The sequence below is a fragment of the Balaenoptera musculus genome, chromosome 3, assembly GCF_009873245.2.
Source record: "Balaenoptera musculus isolate JJ_BM4_2016_0621 chromosome 3, mBalMus1.pri.v3, whole genome shotgun sequence".
NCBI lineage: Eukaryota > Metazoa > Chordata > Mammalia > Artiodactyla > Balaenopteridae > Balaenoptera > Balaenoptera musculus.
Genome location: NC_045787.1, coordinates 91,855,661 through 91,878,244, shown reverse-complemented (window position 1 = coordinate 91,878,244; position 22,584 = coordinate 91,855,661). Strand labels below are relative to the sequence as shown.

The following is a 22,584-nucleotide window of genomic DNA, read 5'->3' as shown; positions in this document are numbered from 1 at the left end:
GTCAATTCTCTCAAACCCTGCTGCTGCTTTATCAACTAAGTTTATGTAATATAATCCTTTGTTGTCATTTCAACAATCTTTACAGCATCTTGACCAGGAGTAGATTCTATCTGAAGAAACCACTTTCTTTGCTCATCCATAAAAAGCAACTCCTCATCTGTTAAAGTTTCATCATGTGATTGCAGCAATTTAGTCACATCTTCAGGCTCTGCTTCTAATTCTAGTTCTCCTGCTATTTCCACCACATCTGCAGTTACCTCCTCCCTCAAAGTTATCCATGAGGGTTGGAGTCAACTTCTTCCAAACTCCTGTTAATGTTGATATTTTGACATCTCCCCATGAATCACAAATGTTCCTAATGGCATCTAGAGTGGTGAATCCTTTCTAGAAGGTTTTCAATTTACTTTGCCCAGATCCATCAGAGGAATCACTATTTATGGCAATTATAACCTTACAAAATGTATTTCTTAACGAATAAGACTTGAAAGCTGAAGTTACTCTTTGATCTATGGGCTGAAGAATGAATGTTGTGTTAGCAGGCAAGAAAACAATATTAATCTCGTTGCGCATCTCCATTAGAGTTCTTGGGTGACCAGGTGCATTGTCAATGAGTAGTAGTATTTTGAAAGGAGTCACTTTTTCTGAGCAGCAGGCCTCAACAGTGGGCTTAAAATAGTCAGTAAACCATGTTGTAAACAAATGTGCTGTCATCCAGGCTTTGTTGTTCCATTTATAAAGCATAGGCAGAGTAAATTTAACATAATTCTTAAGGATCTTAGGACTTTTAAAATGGTCAATGAGCACTGGCTTCAACTTCAAGTCACCACTTGCATTAGCCCCTAACAAGAGAGTCAGCCTGCCCTAGGTGGCATTTTCTTCCAAGAAATGGCTGTTTTCCAAGGAAAATCTGTTTAGTGTAGCCACCCTCATTACCTTAGCTAAATCTTCTGGATAACTTGCTGCAGCTTCTACATCAGCACTTGCTACTTCACCTCCACTTTTATGTTATGGAGTTGGCTTCTGTCCTTAAACCCCATGGAACAACCTCTGCTAGCTTCAAACTTTTCTTCTGCAGCTTCCTCACCTCTCTTAGCCTTCACAGAATTGAAGAGAGTTAGAACCTTGCTCTGGATTAGGCTTTGGCTTGAGGGAATGTTGTGATCTTCTTTCCAGACCACTAAAACTTTCTCCACATCAGCAATAAGGCTGTTTCGATTTCTTATCATTCATGTGTTCAATGGAGTAGCACTTTTTATTTCATTCAAGAACTTTTCCTCCACATTCACAACCTGGTTAACTGGTGCTAAGAGGACTAGCTTTCAGCCTGTCCTACTTTTTGACATCCCCTCCTCACTAAGCTTATTCACTTCTAGCTTTTGATTTAAAGTGAGAGAAGTGCGACTCTTCCTTTTACTTGAACACTTAGGTGCCGTTGTAGGGTTATTAATTGGCCTAATTTCAGTACTGTGTCTCAGGAAATAGGGAAGCCCAAGAAGAAGGAGAGAGATGGGGAATGGCTGATTGGTGGAGCAGTCAGAACACACACAATATTTATGGATTAAGTTTGCCTTCTTATACGAGCACAGTTCGTGGTACCCCAAAACAATTACAATAATAACATCAAAGACCACTGATCAGAGATCACCATAACAAATATAATAATAATGAAAAAGTTTGAAATATTTCAAGAATTACCAAAATGTGACACAGAGACAAGAAATGAGCCATGCTGTTGGAAAAATAGTGCTGATAGACTTGTTGAACACGGGGTGCACAAGATTGCCATAAACCTTCAATTTGTAAAAAATTCAGTATCTGAGAAGTGCCGTAAGGGGAGGTATGCCTATATTTCTCTTTATTTCAACCACCACTATAATAATTCAGGCTACTCTCATCTCTCCCTTATTGTAAATGACAGGATTAATGAAAAGAGTCTCCTACTGGGGTCCTCCTACCATCATTTTTGTCTCTACCTATTCATTCCTCAAAAAGGTGAAAGAATACTATAACCATGTTATTAAGAAGAAAAAGAAGAGAGAGAAAATACAAAATGGTCCTAAAGGACCAGTCTGCAACTTACCTCTTTCCACTCATTTTTCATTATTCTCCTCTAAACTAAACTCCATCCAAACAACTTTCTTTGTCACTCTTGCCTTTAGGCCTCTGTGAATGTTTTCCCTCTGCCAGAAATGCCTTCCCAAATTACCTATTTAATCATATTTGTCTCAGATTCTATCTTAACTCCTCTAGAAGCATTATCCAGTTACAGTGCAGATCACATAGTATTAAAATTGCTTAATTTATTGGATTCCAAGATGGACTGCAACATTTCCCCATCTCAAACTTTACCCATCAGACCATAGTTTATTCATCATTGCATCCCTAACACTTGCACAGTGAAGGCTGCCAAAAAACATCTGTTGAAAAAGATGACAAAGAAAATTTCTATAATTTCTGATTTTTATCCCTGATAATATACTATTAACATGGTGTAAGTCCAGCTCAATGTGCCAAGCCACACTTGTCATAAGAAGACAACTGACACAATAACAACAACAAATAACAACAACAAAGAGCATTCTATGAAGTTAAAAAGTACAGAAATCAATGTATCCACCGTCTTCAGTAGGCAGCACTCTTAAAGTCAGTATCTGATGTTTTCTTGTTAGTTAAAATGCAAGAAAAATCAGTCATATAATTACTGAAAAATATGACTCTTTTTAATCTTGCCTTTTTAAAAATGAAAAAGTAATGCAAGTATGTGCTAAAGTAAATAACCGAAATACAAAAAATACAAAAAATATAAAATAAAAATTAAGTCTCCTTCCTCCAAGAGCCCCACAAATCCTTCTTCTCAGAGTCAACAATCATTGTTTTGTAATGGTTATCTCAGCCTTGACAACATATGTGTGTCTAAATATACATGCAAACATACACATGCACAGATATTTTTTAGAACAATAAAATACTAGATACATGTTTTATACCTTACTTTTTTCAATTAATATGAGTTTCTGAAAACTCATTCCATATAAAACACATACATCTATATATTTCCCTTTAACAGTTACTTAGTATGACATTGTGTGGCAATAATATAATTTGCTTAATCACTTCACTACTTATGGATACTACAGTGTTCCTAGACTTTTCACTACTACAAATAATACTGCAAAAAACATTCGTAAACATACATCTTGGCACACATGTGCAAGTATACTCAGGATAAATTATAAGAAGTGGAATCCACTGCTAAAGGGGAGATCTGCATAAACAGTTTCAAATCATCCTCTAAAGAAGTCACATCAATATACACTCCCATCAGCAAACTGTGAAAGCCTATTGGCCCATGCTTTTGTCAACTCTTGTTATGTGTGTTGTTAAAAATTTTCATTGATGCCATTCTGATAAGTAAAAAATAGTACCTCATTAATTTGCATTTCTTTAGGTATATATGAGATATATGTGGTATATGTGAGGTTAATGTAGTGGTCTTTATTTAATTGATTTTCATGGAGCTTTTTTTGTATTGTACAGAAATTAGTCCTACATCTTACACTGCTTTTATTTTTGTTCTTTAAGTTTCTTATGTCTTCTGAGTGTAGATCATACTAGACAAAAATTTTTATTTTTAACATAACCTAAATTCGACTTTTAAAATAAGTATTAAAATGGTCTGCTTTGCAAAAATAATATAAAAATTAAGACTAACATGAAAGTTTTAACATTTTATAGAAAGTAGAATATACATTAAATATGTAATACATATGAAAATGTTTCCATTTTATAGGCAATTGAATCAATGTCCATTAAATATACATTACCTGCCTTTTCGCTGTATGGCACTAGCTTTGGAAATCCACACCATTTTTAACATTGTAACAAAATTCAGTGCATCAAAGGATTTCTGTAATATTTAAATCACCTTCATGTTAATACATAAAAGGTACTTAAGAAGAAATAGCAGAAAACATTATGAATATATTTTAGCACATCAAGTTTAATTCAAAGTCCCTTTTGATTAATTAGAACAGGGTACTAATTTAAAAAAAAAAATCCAGATTTCTGGTCACAAACATTCTAAGGAAACAGAATGAAAACTAAACTTAGAAGAGCTGTAAAACTTCCTCATTCTGTGCCTTGCTAAGCTATCTGTTTTTCTCTGCTACACTTGGATAATGGCAGTCAGTTCTCATAAGGCATCAAGATTGGAGAGAACTGATCTATTCCTTGAGGTCATTTTCTATCAGATTTACATCATTGTGGGTAATAGGAGTGACCAGGGAAAGACGTTTTCTGAAATACTTTCCAGGAAGCTGATTGGAAGAATAACAAATAATCACTAAAGTAATTCTATTCCCAACTGAATAATTTTTAACCCCTTCCATTTTACCTCCTGCTGAACTACTAATGCAGTTAGCCTAACCAGAATGTTACAAAAGAGAAAGTAAAAAAGAACCATTACTATCCCCATACTTTCACTTCTAAAGTGGAAACTTACGTAGAGAAATATTTTAAAAGAATTCATTGCTAGAATATATACATCAATCATTCAGTGACTTTACACTTTCCTTTTCATAAAATAACTACATAGAGCAAATACAAATGTGTTCTCATAATTGTTTAATTATGGGATTTTTAGAATATATGCTGCTTATTTTGTTTTTAATAAAATGTTATATTTAACAATTTTGTATATAAAATAACTTTTGGCACTACCATCACAGTTTACTTGATAAATAACACCTAAAGGTAATTAATATTTTCACATTAAAAATTATCATCTATATCCACTAGAACAGACATAATTTGCTTTCCCAACATGGATAGCATTGCTCTCCTTGAAAAATCAACTACCTCTATCACTTTCAATTATTTCAGTGAAAGGATCAACCAAAATTAAGGGTGCTGAGAATTGCTGGGCATTCCAACACTAAAAGGAAATAAATGCTGCCTTTTATTTATATCAGGAGTTGGCAGTAAATATTTTAGCCTTTGCAGAGGGGGTCTGTTGCAACTACTCAAATCTGCCACTGGAGTGTGAAATCAGCCACAGACAATGGGTAAAAAGTAGACATGGCAGTATTCCAACAAAATTTATTTTTACGAAAGCAGGTGATGGACCCAATTTTACTGCTAGCCATCATTTGCTGAAGCCTGGTTTTATGTTTGTTTTTTTTCTATCAGCATGGTTCTCTTGAACTAAGTATCTTTTGAATACCTACTATATATGGAGCACTGGAGATATAACAATGAACAAGAGGGACACGGTCCATGCCCATGAGTAGAAAGAAAACATACAAAATATGTAATCAAATTCCCACATTGACAAAATTTTCACTGTAACTAGCCAAATCCTTTATTTTATTCCTAATATTTAGTGAGCAGAGGCTAAATTTTTTGTATAATTTGCTAAAATAACAAGACAGATCCTACAAACTGAATTGTTTAAGGTAGAATATTTACTTTAGTGAAACCAACATTTACTATGTTAAATTCATCCTAGAACCAGAAATTTTCCCATTAAAATGAATTCTGCTTATAAAAGCATTTATTGTTATGGAACTTAACCTTCGTCATTTAGGTAAAAATACAACTTATCCATACATACCTCTTTCACTTTACCAGAATCAATAACAAAGACAACGTCATTGACTGTGATGCTGGTTTCAGCAATATTGGTGGAAAGGATCTGCAATAGGATATTATGTTATCGTTAATATGAAAGCAAAACCAATGACTAATAAAATGGAAAAAAGAAGATTTTATGAAGCTTACTATTTTTCGAACACCTGCAGGTGGGTTTTTTAATACCTTCTTTTGATCGGACGTTTGCATATTTGAATGAAGCATAAAGACTTGGTATCTGTTGACAATTAAGAGAAAATATATTGTGGTACCTAACTGTTATTTAATGCAATAAATATAAAGCTTTAGCTTTTACCTATGAGTATTGTCAGCGAACCGCCTGTCATCAAACAGGATGCGATCCCTCAGACCAACAATTTCATCATATCCAGGCAGGAAAATCAATATTGCACCTTGAAGAAGAATGACTTTTTTTTAAACATTAAATCTCTTTGTAAAACCAGAATCAATCAAAACAACTAACTATAATGAACTACATCATGTGTTTTCAAGTACTGATAAACTCTAATACTTATAAGATGACACAAGAGATTATTTGTGCATTATTATCAATAAAATTGTATAAAAATTTGTACACACACAAAATACTAAATTTAAGTCAAAGAATATATTTTTGCTTCATTTCTTTTAGACAATACTTATTTACCAGAATCACAACTATGGCAGATATTGTATAGAAGATGCATGATCAAATCCAAGTCTACTTTTTCATCATCAAAACTATGATGATAAGCTTTCAGGAGCTCTCTGTCTTCTGCACTGAGATCACTCCCATTTGTTTGAACCAAAGAACTTTCATCTAAATTTCCAAATTCCAATGAAGCACTAGAAAAGAAAAAAACAGACCAAGTCAAATTTCATTAAAAAGAGTAACCCTTAAAGGCCAATGTTTCCCATTATGTCCATGTTCAAATTTTCAATATACTCTAAAGAGGGTAAGTGACAATTAATACTCTAACTATAATGTAATTCATATTTTGGTTTCAAGTATATTATTCAAAGTAAAATTTGGCAATAAGTGGTTTTAAAAAAACTCTATCTGAAGACATTTCTCCAAAGGAAATATACAAATAGCCAATAAGCACATGAAAATACGTTCAACATCATTAGTCATGAGAGAAATGAAATTCAAACCACGAGATACCACTTCACACCCACTAGGATGACTATAATAAAAAAGACAGATAATAATAAGTGTGAGAGAGGATGTGAAGAAATTGGAACCCTAATACACTGCTAGTGGGAACGTAAAATGGTGCAACCACTTTGGAAAACAATGTGGCAATTCCTCGAAACTGTTAAACATAGTGTTACCATATGGCCCAGCAGTTAGACTCCTAGGTATACAGACAAGAAGAAATGAAAATATATGTCCACATAAAAACCTGTATACAAATGTTTATACCAGTACTATTCATAACATCCCAAAAGTGTAAACAACCTAAATGTTCATCAATTGATGAATGGATAGACAAACTGTGGTCTATCCATAGAATGGAATATTACTCAGTCATTAAAAAGATGCTACAACATGTACAAACCTTGAAAACATTATGCTAAGTGAAAGAACCAATCACAGAAGATCACATATTATATGATTCCATTTATATGAAATGTCCAGAACAGATAAATCTATAGCAATGGGAAGTAGATGAGTGGTTGCCTAGGGCTGCTAAAGTTGGGGGAAATTAGAAGTGACCTCTAATGAGCACAGATTTCTTTTTGGGGTGATGAAAATGTTCTCAAAATTGGCTGTGGTGATGACTGCATAACTCTTTGAACATACATACTAAAAAACACTGGATTATACACTTAAGTAGGTGAATTATATGGTATGTGAATTTTATCTCAATAAAACTTAAAAAAACACAAACTTTTGGTCATCATTTACATTTTCTTAATAGGTTGTTTCTAATTGTTCATTATTATGAACAATATTCTGGAGAATAGTTCATATATTAAAAAAAAACACTCTACAGGTATCAGCTTAAAATGACTACTAATTCAGTTATCCTATACTAAAAGCAGGTTGATTATGCTATTTCCCGAAAGCCAAAATCAGTAGAAATTACTGAAATAACTCCCTTGCTTCTTCATCCTGTATGTGAAAATATAAAACTGCCATCACTAGTAATTATCAATATGATTTCTAGAAAGTTCAGTTCAGCCCAATCTTTCTTAAAGAGCTTAGCAGAAAAATAACACAAGATTGCTTTCAGGGACTTCCCTGGTGGCGCAGTGGTTAAGAATCTGCCTGCCAATGCAGGGGACACAGGTTCAAGCCCTGATCTGGGAAGATCCCACATGCCACAGAGCAACTAAGCCCGTGCACCACAACTACTGAGCCTGCACTCTAGAGCCCGTGAGCCACAACTACTGAGCACATGAGCCACAACTACTGAAGCCCACATGCCTATAGCCCATGCTCCGCAACAAAGATAAGCCACGGCGATGAGAAGCCCGTGCACTGCAACAAAGAGTAGCCCCCGCTCGCCACAACTAGAGAAAGCCCATGTGCAGCAACAAAGACCCAACGCAGCCAAAAATAAAAAATAAATAATTTTTTTTAAAAAAAGACTGCTTTCAATAGGAAAAATATGAAACTTCTGCAACGTTATAATTGTAGTATTTAAAATTTTTAAATCCAATTTAAAACATTCCAAGTTTTTTGTTTTCTTATTTTTACCAGGTAAATTAAGGAGGTATTATGTTCTTTGTTTAATGCTATAAACTTTAGATATCAAGTATCAATAATCCAGCAAACATAATAAATTTAATTTAAATATTTGAAATTTATAGTTGATAACATCATGATCTGTGGAATAAAAAGAAAGCTGACTTAGCCAGGATAATTAAAATATTATCCAGATAACTGTTTTACATGGTAATCTGTAGTACCTATTCAGCTACACCTAACACCGTAACAATATCTGGAACATTCGAAGTGTTAGCATTAAAAGGATTGCAAGTTCTGGTGCTATTAATGAAATGATAATAAAACCCACCACACCAGAATTAGCATTTGGATCTGCCAAGACTTTGAGACTCTACATTATCATTTAATGAAATTAAAATGATAAAACTAATTTCATATTTCAAATGTTTACTTCATCTAATATCCGAGACTTCATCTATAGATTTAAATACAAAAACCCAAGTCAAATAAAACATTTTATATGTTCTTGAATAATAGATGTTTTAATATATTTTAACTTCATACTCTATTATTTTTTTGACAGTCTTATAGGTTGAAAATAGATAAAAGCTATCAATGTACTATAAAATATATTTTCTTTAAATTTCTTCTAAATATCTTTTTTCTTTAAATGTCTAATCTAAAATCTATATAAATATCAAAATTTATCTAAAATAATTATCTAAAAGAAGAATTATAATAGTTTCATAGGATTTTGAAAGTATTGCCCTTTTTTTTTTTTAAATCAAAGTAATACATGTACATAGTGTTAATAAACAAGGGTTTTATAGAAGTTATAACAAAAACCCCTCTCCACTCCTAGTCACACTGCCTAGGACCTTTTTCAATTCTTTTAGCCATTTCTTTTGGTATTTACTGACGTATTTCTAAGCAACATGCATCATCTGCTATTTATTGATTTAACAATTTAGTAAGTATCTGTGAATCTCCAATTAATGAAAAATGAGGTCACCACCCCCATCCCCATATAGTTTCCACACACACAAACCCATACAATTTTGTTTTCTGTGTACTTAGCACTAATTCTTCCCAAAGTGTCCAACAAATTCATGAAATCTTTTTAATACGATCAAAACCATCAGGTAATCCTTTTTACCCCAGAGGGCCCTTCCTCCTGGAGCTCTCTGTCTTCTGTTTCTATGAGACTAGGCTTACTGGGCAGCTGCCATAGTAACAGCCCTGTGCACCAACATACTAAGCATTTCTTTCACTTATCTCCTGTGCTGGATCTACTGTGTTCTTCTCTGTTTTACTTCACTCCTCATTTTTGTAGAACACATTCTCTAACAGCTTCCTCATAAAAAAATACATAGGAAATAAATTTTCCTATCCTTTTTCTACTATTTTCTATTTTTTTGTCTTTTTTCCTACTTTGTCAGCAATTTTTTTCAACTTTATCTTGCAACCCTTCTGAATTACTTTTCTGCTATCATATTTTCATTTTCAAGGGCTCTTTCTTTTTTATTCATTCTTTCAAAAATAATCACTGAACATCTATATCCAGACACTGTCCCTGAACAAAGGAAACAAGGAGCTTACTAAATTCCACTGGAGAGAAGAGACAGACAATAAAACAATAAATACAGTAAATAAGTAAATTATATAGTTTATTAGAGGATGGTAGGTCCTATGGACAAAAGAAAAAGTAGAACAGGTTAAAGAGGATCAACTGTGGGGGGAGGCAGATTGCAATAGATAGGTAAATTTGGGTAGCCCTCATGAAGATGAAATTTGAACAAAGATTTGTGTTCTGTTCCTTTTTTTTTTTTTTAAGCACACTGTTTTCTGGTTCATGAATGTTATTTTCGATTACTATTTTTGAAGTTTTCTTCTGGTCACTGATGCTCAGTTTTATTCAACTTCTTGGGGTTTTTTGTTGTTACTGTTTATTTGATGTTTGAGTGCTTTTTCCACTCAAATGCCTGGTGATCAATCCTTGGCAGTTTGTTTATTTTTAAAGAGTAAAGCACAAAAACCTCCATGTGTACAAGTGGGGAAAATTGAGTTATCTGGTTTAAAGATGGTCATTTCATTGAAGGAATATCAAACCTCTTAAAGTTCTAAATCTTTTCTCTAGGCTTGGTCTGTTTTTCCAGGAAGGAATTCTCAAGTTTTCTGCCAAAGAACATAAGCTTCAAACAGGAAAAGGCGATAGGGACAGCAGGGGAAGGGATTGGATGGTATCTCAACTTTTAGTCTTTAAGTAGACTTTCACTTAAACCCCTTTTCTGTTTGATACCTTACTCCCACTCTCCCACTGTACCTGGTCACCCCAAGTCCAAACTCTAAATGGTTTAATTTTTCAATAAACTTCCCACATCCTGCTACAGTGGGAAAGAGATATCACCTGAGGGCAGGGGAGAAGGGAATCTGAAATTCCGAATATTCCTCATAGAGAATTTCAACTAACTCTGTTATTTTTTTAGCCCTTTCTTTCATTGTTTCATTCAGAAGTAGTTGAATGAGCCTCTAAGAAGTTCAAAGCTAAAATGAGGTTGTTTCTCATTGGCACTTCCCTCTTTAGGCACTCAGGCTTCAGCTTTCTTAGCTTTGCTAAGTCAAACATCAGTAATCCATTAGCCATATATCATCCAAAAATTTACTAACATCTTTCATCAGTTGCCATATCCTCTTCCATTCTCTCTGACTTTGTTAGTTTACACATTTTATATTCCTTCCTTACCATTTTAGTGAGGTTCTGGGGAAATGCAGAGAGACAAATACCATGTTTAACTGGAAATTCCCCTTCTTCTTTTTTAAGATAAAATAAAAAATAAGATAAATATTATAATACAGTGGATCTTACTAGCAACCTACAAAATAACTGAAAGCTGTTATTAGAAAAACTCCTTAGAACTACAAAAAAAAATCTGGATAAGAGACTATAAATAGCCTTCATTTGTCACATTCTATGATTTATATGGCTAAGTTTCTTAAAAAGGAGTCAGGATTAATTAAAAATAGTATAAAGTGTTACCTGTAAGATTCTAGAAGATCCACAATTTCCGTCTGCCCAAAGTGTTTAGCCCAATCTAAAGCCATCCTGCCAAAATTCAAAGATATCGAATTAAGAAAGAGAAATAATATTCTCAAAATTATAAAACTAGTTACTCAAATTTATTCATTCACCCATTAAAGTAGAGATGTATGAGCAATTATTACAAATAGCTTTTAATATAAAGACATATAAGAAATCAAAAAAGATATGTGTAGTTATACAAAGATATACAAAGAATGAATGCAATTTAAAATTACCAGCCATTTGATGCTTTAATATGAACATTGGCTCCCATACTAATTAACTGTTCTACTTGACTTGAAAAACCTCGTCCTGCAGCAACCATCAACGCTGTTGCACTGGTTTCACTATGTCTGTAATCCACTAAAAGAAGGAAAAGATACATAAATGTTAAATTTCCAAATTACTTTGGAAAATCATTTTAATTTTCTTGAATGTTAGGAGAATTAACCTGGGACTTGCTCCTTTACCTAAGTATATAACAGCATTGTATAACCTTTAACTCAGTTGATCCAAGAAGATCCGATACTGATGTGTCCTTAGTATAAGGAGGATGAAATAGGTACTATCAGTTGGAAGGCAGGAGAAGGAAAGATAGTTGTTAATTAAAACAGAAAAGGAAAGCTACTAACTTTGTAGAATCCTTAAGTAATCTTCCTAAATCTAGATATTGCCTTGACCAAATGACAAGATATAATTAAAGAAGAATTAAAAAGTTAATTTTCATCAGTATCTGGTAATGAATGCTTAAAAGGGCAAATGAAAAGTTCAAAATGATTTTTTGATGTCCTTTCATTTTGCTTTTATTACCCCATCATGCCAGGTTCTTACTATCTTAGATGCTTAATGAGAATAACACTGGCAGGAAGTTTACTTCCCATAAAACCCCTCCATGAGAAAAAAATTAAACTTTTATTGAATTTAAATTCCTTCTTAGAATATATTTCAAGCAATGCAACATACTATAATTACTGAGAACTAATTTTCATAAATTACAAAATTACAAAATTTCAGAAAGAAATCACCACTGGAAAAAAACCTCTGTAGTAAAATTTAAATAATTACAAAAGGAAAATTTTAATTTTCCATATATACCCAATTATCCTCATTATTTAACAACCCTCTAAAACATGGTATCCGTTATTAATATAAGCCAACGGTTCTCAAGGTGGGGAGAGGGACCTATGGAGAGAATTACTTCAGGCTTTTTATATCTGAAAACACAGATAGCTATGCCTTACTCCTAGATTAAGATTCAGTAGGTCTGGGATGGCCAGGAACATGCATTATTACAGAGATCTGCAAAGATTATGATTTGTACTCACTATATGCGAATTACTGTTTCAACGGAATATTCAATTAGGGGTATGGATAAGTGTGGGAGTTTGAAAACATCCAAAAATTCTTTAATTCTCTCTTCCCCTCAAGGGGTGGAGCCTAATTCCCTTCTCCTTGAGTGTGAGTTGGACTAAGTGACTCATTCTAGCAAATAGAATAAAGTGGAAAAGATGGTGCACAACTTTGGAGACTAGGTCATGAAAGGTACCTATAGCTTCCTGCTTGCTTTTTCTTCTTCTCTTCTGAATCACACACTCTGGGAGAAGCCAGCTGCCACATTCTGGGAAGAATAAGGCAATGCTATGGAGAGGTCCAGATGGCAAAGAACTGAGGCCTTCAGCCAATAGTCAGAGACAAACTGAGGCCTCTAGCCAACAGCCATGTGAGTGAGCCTTCTTGGAAGCACATCCTCCAGCCCCAGTAAACCTTAAGATGACTGAACCCCTGCCAACAGCTTAACTACTACTCCATGAGTGACTAGGAACCAGAACCACTCAGTTAAGCCACTCCCAGATTCCTGACTCTCAGAAACTATGTGAAATAATAGATGTTTTAGGTTGCTAAGTTTGGGAATCATTTGTTATGCAGCAATAGATGATTAGCATCCAGCGTTCCATAGAATGCCTAGTCTTACTAAACCAGCTAATTACTACCTGGTTATACAAGATCACAGAGGGAAATTGATATGATTAAAAAAAAAATCTACCAAGCCCAAGGCTTCCTGGATCACATGAAGTATTTTCAACTCTGGTGCCAATTAAGAGTTGAGATTTTAGAAGAGAAATAAAAACATGGGAAGTAAATTACTGCTCATAGAGATACCATAACATTTTAGTTTACTACATGCACATGGCCTAAGACATTAGAATACTGGGCTCTGGAAAATGTCTAATAAAACTATAAAGGAGAGGGACCTGGGTCCACAGGATGACCATTATCAAAGTAATAGTCTAGTACTCTCTAAAGAAATATCTAGGAAGAGGGTCAAAGATAATACAAAAATACTTTAAAATGTTTCATAAATATTTTAAAGCAACATGTCTCAGAGTTCAAATTTCCTAACTTATGGATAGAAACCTAAATGAAGTAGGCATTGGGCCATATGAGTATCTGTGGGGACTGCGTTCCAAGCATAGAAAACAACGAAAACAAAGGCCCAAAGATGGGAATGGGCCAGCATATATGAAGAGCAAGAAGACAAGAGTGGCTAAAGCACAGTGAACAAGGAAAAGAGTAGTAGAAAATGAGATAAAAAAGACTGTCAGAGACTAAATCAGGGAAAGAACTTTGATTTTTATTCAAAGTGTAATTGAAAGCCATGGGACAGCTGAGAGAAGAGAAGTGGCATGATCCAATTTCCTTTTCAAAAGGATCAATCTGATTGTTCTCTGGAGAACAGACTAGTAACATAAGAATAGAAGCAGTTAATAGGCCACTGTAATAGTCCAGGAAAGAAATGTTGGCTTTGACTAGGATGGCAGCAGTAGAGGAAGTAAAACATGTGAGATTCGGGACTTATTTAAAAGGTAAAACTAACAAGATTTGCTAATGGATTATATGTGGGGTATGAGAGCAAAGTCAAAGATGATTTTATATTTTGTTGCCTTAGCAACTAGGTGAATGGTAGTACCCTAGAGTTAGATTCAGTGTGCCTGGGATGGCCAGGCATATGCATTTTTAAAGAGGTCTACAACTGATAATGATCACTAAGGGAACACTAAGGAAAAAGCAGGTTGAGAGGAAGGTAGAAAAACAGAGAATCAAGTTGTTTGGGGAATATCTAGTTTTATTCCCCTAACGGACTTCCAACCGGAGATGTCAAGTGGTGAGGTGTATTGAAGTGAGGGGGGAGTTCAGGATTGGAGATGTAAAATTAGGAGTCATTTTAAATAAATATTTAAAGCTTCGACTAGATGAGATCCATCTAAGGAGTAAGTGTAAATAGAAGGTCTGAGGATTGAGGCCTGGGACATTCCATATTCAGAGGTCAAGAAAAAGAAAAAAATCCTGCCAAGGAAACCAAGACATACCAGCCAGGGAGATGAGAAGAAAATAAATCAAGTAGGGAATATCAGAAGTTAACTGAAGAACATGTTTCAAGAAAGGAGTGATCAAGTATAGTAATAATAATGTTGAGAAGTTCAAGTGAGGGGATAAACTACTTGACATCTAAATCCCTTCCAGTACTGACCTTTTATTATCATCATTCTACCTTTTGCCTAAAAGCCTTCAGGGTCCTAAAACTCACCCCTGATTGCCAATATCCATTATAACCAACTAACGAAATCAGAATAAATCATTAGCGAAAATATGTCATGTGACATAACGCAGGTACATGTGAATCAGAACTTGAACCTATATAACTAAAGGTATACTAAAATTTTCCATTTACTGAATGAATAATCTAGAGCAAAAGTTATTAACATTTTCCCCCTGTTTTGAAATAACAAATCTCTTTGAAAATCCAAGATATTCCAGGGGTAAGGGTGATGCATAGGGGGGAGTATATTTATGTCACAAATTTTATACACATAAAAATACTTTTGCATATAACTGTCATATATTCACAGACCCCATGAAACTATTCTGGAGACATTAGGTTAAGAGTCCCTGATTTAATACAATACTTATTTATTCTACTATGCTAATAAGAAGATCCTGATTTGTACATTTGAAATAAGTACTCCAAAAGAACAAAATATTGGTTGTGAACAAAAAGTGAATTTTGAATTTTATGAATTAAGCTATACTTCTATCATAATAAATAACTTCAAGGGTAATAAAAAGAAACTTAAATAAATTATACTTACCACTAACATTTTCAGTTAAAATAAGGTGAAAGACCTGAGCAAACGCATCAACATCTTTATGCAGCCATATGTCAGAAAGACAAGCATCCATTTCCTTTATTAACCATGGTTCAAGGCAATTCACATCTTTTTCTGTCTTTAAAAAGAAGCAAAGATTATAAATTACTTAACAGCTTAACCTTTGCTTGCAGAGAACATGAGATGGCCATAACCGCCACAAGAACTACTAACCATTCGGTATTACAGCAAAGGCTTTGACATAAAAGTTTCTCATCTCATCACAAACATAATCACTCACAACATTGTATCTTGTTTTCACATTCATCTTTTATCTGAGAATGAGCCTGTCAACAAAGGAGTATGATACAGTCACAATATTAACTGTGCTTCTGACAGAATGTTGCTAAATGTACCCATGTATCAGTGGTCTTATGTCCCAACTGCACAACAGAGGAAACACCACCTGGAGCTTTTCAACACCGAAGCCACGTCCCACCCCAGAGCAAGTACTTCAAAATCTCTGGGATGGAGGCCAGATTCCATAGGATTTTAAAAGTTCCTTAGGGGATGTTAATGTGCAGCCAGGCTTAAGAATCACTAATTAAGGGACTTCCTTGGTGGCACAGTGGTTAAGAATCAGCCTGCCAACGCAGGGGACACGGGTTCAAGCCCTGGTCTGGGAAGATCCTACATGCCGCGGAGCAACTAAGCCCATGCGCCACAACTACTGAGCCTGTGCTCTGGAGCCCGCGAGGCACAACAACTGAGCCCACATGCCACAACTACTGAAGCCCGCACGCCTACAGCCTGTGCTCCACAACAAAGAGAAGCCACCACAATGAGAAGCCCGCGCACCACAAAACAAAGAGTAGCCCCCACTCGCCGCAACTAGAGAAAGCCCACACGCAGCAATGAAGACCCAACGCAGCCAAAAATAAACAAATAATTAAAAAAAAAAAATCACGAATTTAAATGGTCAAAATGCTGTTCACTGAACCAAATGGATGTTCCCTGCACTAAATAACAATTTTTAAACATTCTTTAAAAGTACACATTCTTTAAAACTATAGTTCATTTGGATGCATCAGAACTTTAAACACTGGGAGAAAACTGCAAGCATATCTGCATTATGTAGCTTCTCATGCTCCAAAGAGTTTAATTCTTTTTCTAAAAAGTGCATAGTCCCAGCCATCTCACTAATCACCAATGCTTTTTTAAGAATTCTAAACCAGAATCAAAGACCAGAAGGGACCTAGGAAATCCACTGGTTCCAGTTTTCAAACAGACTCCAAGGAATCCGAAGTAGCAGAAGCCCCACTTAGGGGTGGGGATGGAGAGTGATGGATGAGCAGGCAGGATTTCTACAAAATATTTCATTTGTAAAAGATATTGTGGCAAAATAGAAGGGAGAAAAGCAGAAGAGAAAAAGAAACTGAGGTCTATAGTGGGTAATTGATTTTACAGAGTCACATGGCTTTGTGGTAGAAACATCAGTCTTGATTACTTGCCCTAATACCAACAGGCTTTTTTCAGTTTTTTCCTAACTTAGCTTATCTTGCATTGCTTAGCTCATAGGTTCTTAAACTTTTGAGATGATAAAATAGCTAGCAATAATAATGTATGTATATATACATAATATCTACAACTATTTTCTTCACAAAATTTATAGAAAATATTGAAATAATTTTAACTCAGAATGAAACAATAAAAGATGTTGCATTATTTGAAAAAATAAGTGTATAGAAAATTATTCTGAAAAATGTGTTGTAGTCTAAGATAAACTAAGGGAATTATGCCTTAATAATGTAATAAAAAATATAATCTCATAAAATGTTATTTAAATTACACAATTTTCACTCAAAATAGCAGTGTGAAACCACTGAGGTCTTACCAACTGACTGAAGACGGCATCACCACCATCATCCAATAAATCATATTCTTCAGTCACATTTGGGACAGCTCTCTGTCTCTGAGATTCAGGCTTGAAAGTATTCTCTTGAGCTGAGTACCATTCTGTAAGTGTGGTTTGTTGTCTTTCCTCTAAATTAATTACCAAAGAAAATAAGTAGATAAATTCTTTGCTTTTTGAAATATATTTCTTTGTTTAAAAAAATTAAGTGAAACTGAAAATACCTAAAAGTTGGCCTTATTTTAAAGTTACTTTTTAAAAATATATTAATTAGGAACATTCAATAAAATGTGTTACGCTGAACCAAAAGGAGACATGAAACTGCTTTATAAAACCTCATCTATTCATCTACTAGTAGGAAGTTTACTTCTAAATAAGGACATAATTTAATGAACAGTATTTTAGCCATATAACAAATACTGTTTAAATCAATGACTAATATTCATATAGCACTTTGTAGAAAATCATTTATTGAATTTCTACCACCATGCTAGCTGTTTGAGACACAAGTTATATTCAATTTCCATTTTCAAAAGTTTTGAGAACCAGAAGTTTTATAATTTACATATTAGTGATTCAGCACTGCACTGTGACACAGGCATTGCTAATTGCTTTTTTCAAGTGAAGAATCCAAAGAAGTTAAGATTATTTGTCCAAGGTTATACTAATTAAACAAAGGAATCAAAGCTTGAAGCCAAGTCTTCCATCATGAATAATGTAGTTAAAAGTAAGCAAAAGGAACTTAACCTTAATTCATAAGCTGAGATATAGTATAAATCATAAGAGATGTATTAATAGGCAAGTCATGTTAAATTCAAAGTACTGATGCAATTCATAACAATATCAAGATGTGAAAAACTCAACAATTATACCAAAGGTGAGCCTGTTATTACTCATATGCTACTCTTTTCACTCCCTCACCCACTCCCCACTCCCACTCTGTAACACATGCTGGGGAGAGCCAGCTCAAATCTTCTGCCTCCTTAAAATAGTGGTTGAATATTTGGATACAGACACACTCAGCCTCCTCATCTCTGGCATCCCCTTTCAATTCCTCTCTATAGATTATAACTTCTGGACATAAACCAGAATGTAGAACATCCATATGGGACAGTATTCTAATATAATATTCTACAACTATACACAGAGAGAAACACTTTCAAGTGTCCTTGTATCTGCATAGTATAAGACTGGAGTACTCCAAAAAGTCAATATCAATAGTAATTTTCTTTTATATTTGTTTGATAAAAAGCTTACCTCGTTGTTTTTCCTTTTTGTATTTTAACATTTCTTTGTTTGTGTATCCAGTAGTTCTTAAAATGTCTTCCAGAAACATTTCTTTTACTTCAAATGGTCTTCCCTGTACTAAATAGGAATTTTTTTAAACAGTCAATTTGCATCTTAGAGATAATTCACATAAAAACATGAGATTCTCAAATTAATAAATCTAAGTATTAATCCAAGGCAATTCCATAGGTCAAGTGATCCTCATATTGTCCTTTAAATATAACTCTGATCTATATTTTAGACAACTGTTCATTTGCATGTTTTTTTCTAGTGTTTACTATTTACTTGATTGTTTGGCATCATGCTAGGCACTAGGAATATAAATGGTAAGCAGAAACAGAGTTCCTCCTGCTCTCTTGAAGCTTGAAGCTTGCAATCTAGCAGGGGAATCTGACACTAATCCAATAATCCAAAACATCAATGTAAAAATAAAGTTGTAAAAAGTCCTATGAGAGAGAAGTACAAGATACCATGACAGTACATAATAGGGGAATTTGAAGGAATCAAGAAAAGCATCCTCACTGAGAAAAATGAGAACCAAGAGAAGGGGGTAAACAAAATGACTAAGCTACACAGAGAGGAAAGAGTATACTATGAAGAAAAAAACAGTACGTACAAAGCCCCTGTGGTGGGAAAGAGTATGATGTTCTCAAGGAACTAAAAGGCCAAGGGCAAGCTAGTTGGAACATGATGTGAAGAGCGGTGTGAAGAAGGGATTGTAGTTCAAGATGAGGCAGAAGAAATAGATAAGCCTTATTAAGGGTTTAGGTCTTTATTCTGAAGTAAAGGTTGTTCAAAGTTTCAAGCTCATAAGAGTATTTAACATCATCAAAATTCCACTTCAGAAATCTGGCTGAAAATTCCACGTTGGCTGCAACGTGGGGAACGGATTTAAAAGAAAGCAGAGTGGATGAAACAGACCAAGCAGGAGCAATTACAACAGTTCAGGCTGAAGAGGACAATAACCTGAAAATAGAAGGAGACAGACAGACTCTAGATAGATGGGAAGTAAAATCCACAGAACTCAGCATTAGATTAGATATGGAAGAATGATAAGGAAGTGTCAACCACAGTTCTTGAAAGTCTGGCTTACAAAACTCAATGGATAATGTTGTCATTTTCTGAGGCTGACAAGGAAAGCTAAAAGAAAAACAGGTTGGCTTGTGGGAACTGGGGTTTGGTTTTAGACATGTCAAATGTTAGGTGCCAAAAATGACCTTCAATTAGCAGATGCATAAATTTTATGTGCCTTACCACCCAGTAATATTATGAGCAAAAAGACTTACAGGTTTGTGACTTAGGTGATTAGGTCAATGGTATGATTAACCAAAACAGGCAACACAAGAGAAGCAGATTTTTTAGAAAGGATTAAGTATTCAGTTTGGGCGTATTAGAGGTGAACTGCTTATAAGCAACCAAGTCCAAAGCTCTGGAGAACAGTTTGAACTGGGAAATAAAGATTCAGGAGTCATCAGTGCAAGAGAAAGTAGAAGCCAAGGGCAAGAATGAGATCTTCCAGGAAAACTAACTGTGCACCCCCAGTACCTAGTAGAGAACAGCATAGAGCAGGAAAGAGAGAAAAAGCAAAGAAATCAAAGGAGGAAGGGAAGGGAAAGGGGATGGGGAAGGGCGGGGAAGGGCAGGGAAGGGAAGGGAGGGGAAGGAGGAAAGGGAAGGGGAAGGAAGGGAGGAAGAGAAAAAAAAATGGATCATGAGAAAAATCGTCAAAAATATCAATATTTAAGCACCATGCAAAAGAAGAGAAGCCCACAGAGGAGACCAAGAAAGTACAGGCTGTAATACAGAATGAGACTTAGGAGGTAGTTCTGGCAAATAAATTATGGGATACGAGCATTTCACAAAAAAGGGTAACGATTATGAGAAATATATGGAAAATATAAGTAAGATTTTTATGTAAAATTAAATCAGTTTCAAAACAATACTGGTAAGAATGCACAAATGAATAGCCCCATAAACTGCAGAAATGTGAATCATTTCAGCCTTTTGAAAAAGTAAAATGGCAAAACCATCTTACTGTTAAAATTAAAAATAGATACATTCTTTTACTCAACAATTTCACTTTCAGGAATCTATCCTTAGAAATAAGAGCACCAATATATAAGACTATATGTAGAAGGATGCTCATAACAACGATGTTTATAGTAGGGGAAAGGGAGAATCCAGGACCAATCTAATGTCCAAATATTAAGAAATGGTTAAATAAATCATGGTACATTTATATTAGGAAATATAAAAGCAGCTTTTCAATATAATGAACTACATCTAGAGCTACTAAACTGGAGAACTGTTCATGATATACTGTCATATGAATAAAGTAAATTGCAAAACATTGTATATGGCATGTGCCCATTTATGTAAAAACCATTTTCTATAAACCCAATATATATGTATATATTTACATATGTTGTATGAGCATGGACAAGGTGAGACAGGATATACACTAGGCTTCAACATCAAGTAATCTCACGGAAGAAAAGATATGAAATGAAAAGAAGACAGGTGATTGTGAACATTTTCCCTGAATGTTTGTACTATTTCACTGAGGTAAACACACACAACTTTTTCAATTTTTGAGGAGGAAATTAATAATTTTTTTAAAGATTGGTGGAAAGGGCTTCCCTGGTGGCGCAGTGGTTGAGAATCTGCCTGCTAATGCAGGGGACACGGGTTCGAGCCCTGGTCTGGGAAGATCCCACATGCCGCGGAGCAGCTGGGCCCGTGAGCCACAATTACTGAGCCTGCGTGTCTGGAGCCGGTGCTCCGGAACAAGAGAGGCCAAGATAGTGAGAGGCCCGCGCACAGCGATGAAGAGTGGCCCCCACTTGCCACAACTAGAGAAAGCCCTCGCACAGAAACGAAGACCCAACGCAGGCATAAATTAAAAATAAATAAATAAATAAATAAATAAATAAAAATTAAAAAAAAAAAAAAAAGATTGGTGGAAAAACCAGATTTGATTAAAGGATAAGGACAAAAGTTAAGTGGCAACATATTTATAAGTACATGGGAGGTAAACATGGGTGTATAGACTACTCTTTGAAAGAGTCTAGCAATAAAGGCAAATCTATAGGACAGAATTTAAAGGGGAATACAAAATAAAGCATATCTCCTTTTAAGACTAGAGAACTGGCTCACTACACAATACCAAAGAGTTGTAGATGGAAAAGGAGAGGATAAAAATATATAGAGATGACTGATTAAGCATATCTCAGAGAAAACATAAATGGATGCTCTATACATCAGAACATTCCCCAATTTCTATTATAATAAATAAAATCAAGCCAAAAAAGTATTCTTTCATAAAAATCCTAGAAGAAATCTGACAGTTTAACTTACTGTATGTCACTGGACAACTCCCGAAATATCTCATAAAAAGATTTACATCTAAGGCAGCACTAGAAAGAATTAGTTTCAAAGTTGGGTGCTTCTGCAACAAATCTCTTAACTTTGTTAGTAAAAAATCACTAAATCGATCCCTTTCATGTACTTCATCCTGCAGTAAACAAAAACAAAATCATGGAACAGTTAAAACATAAAAATAACTAAAGTCTTTAAAATTATGGAACTGCTGGGTTTCACACTAATTCAAGTTAAATATGGACACAGCCAATTAGTGAAAATTTTGTATTATGGACAATTTAGAAATAATCAGACATTAACGACCTACTATGGGTAACAAAACACTGCCCTTTTTCCCACAAAAACTACAACAAATGCTGAATTAGTGGAGTCTAATTTAATGTAATTTTAATAAATACAAAATCTATTTTAATATGCTTCTGTTAGCATCAGAACCAGGTGCGTCCTGTGGTTTGAATGCACAGAACTAATAAGT

The 22,584-nt window shown here is 34.6% G+C and overlaps 1 protein-coding gene across 4 annotated transcripts in view; it reads right to left on the bottom strand.

The window, feature by feature from the left end:
• Nucleotides 1–22,584, bottom strand: part of YTHDC2 (YTH domain containing 2) — an 82,147-nt gene that overhangs the window by 42,340 nt on the left and 17,223 nt on the right. For 3 of the 4 annotated variants that reach the window (XM_036847434.1, XM_036847433.1, XM_036847436.1), the window contains exons 7-17: nt 22,086–22,242; nt 18,699–18,806; nt 17,424–17,572; nt 15,533–15,668; nt 11,621–11,747; nt 11,343–11,408; nt 6,296–6,474; nt 5,945–6,041; nt 5,779–5,869; nt 5,612–5,692; nt 3,825–3,907 (exon numbers count right to left, since the gene is read on the bottom strand). In XM_036847434.1, the coding sequence (XP_036703329.1) occupies nt 3,825–3,907; nt 5,612–5,692; nt 5,779–5,869; nt 5,945–6,041; nt 6,296–6,474; nt 11,343–11,408; nt 11,621–11,747; nt 15,533–15,668; nt 17,424–17,572; nt 18,699–18,806; nt 22,086–22,242 (1,274 nt within the window). The remainder of the gene's footprint in view (nt 1–3,824; nt 3,908–5,611; nt 5,693–5,778; nt 5,870–5,944; nt 6,042–6,295; nt 6,475–11,342; nt 11,409–11,620; nt 11,748–15,532; nt 15,669–17,423; nt 17,573–18,698; nt 18,807–22,085; nt 22,243–22,584) is intronic. The other variant, XM_036847435.1, reaches the window with a different exon arrangement.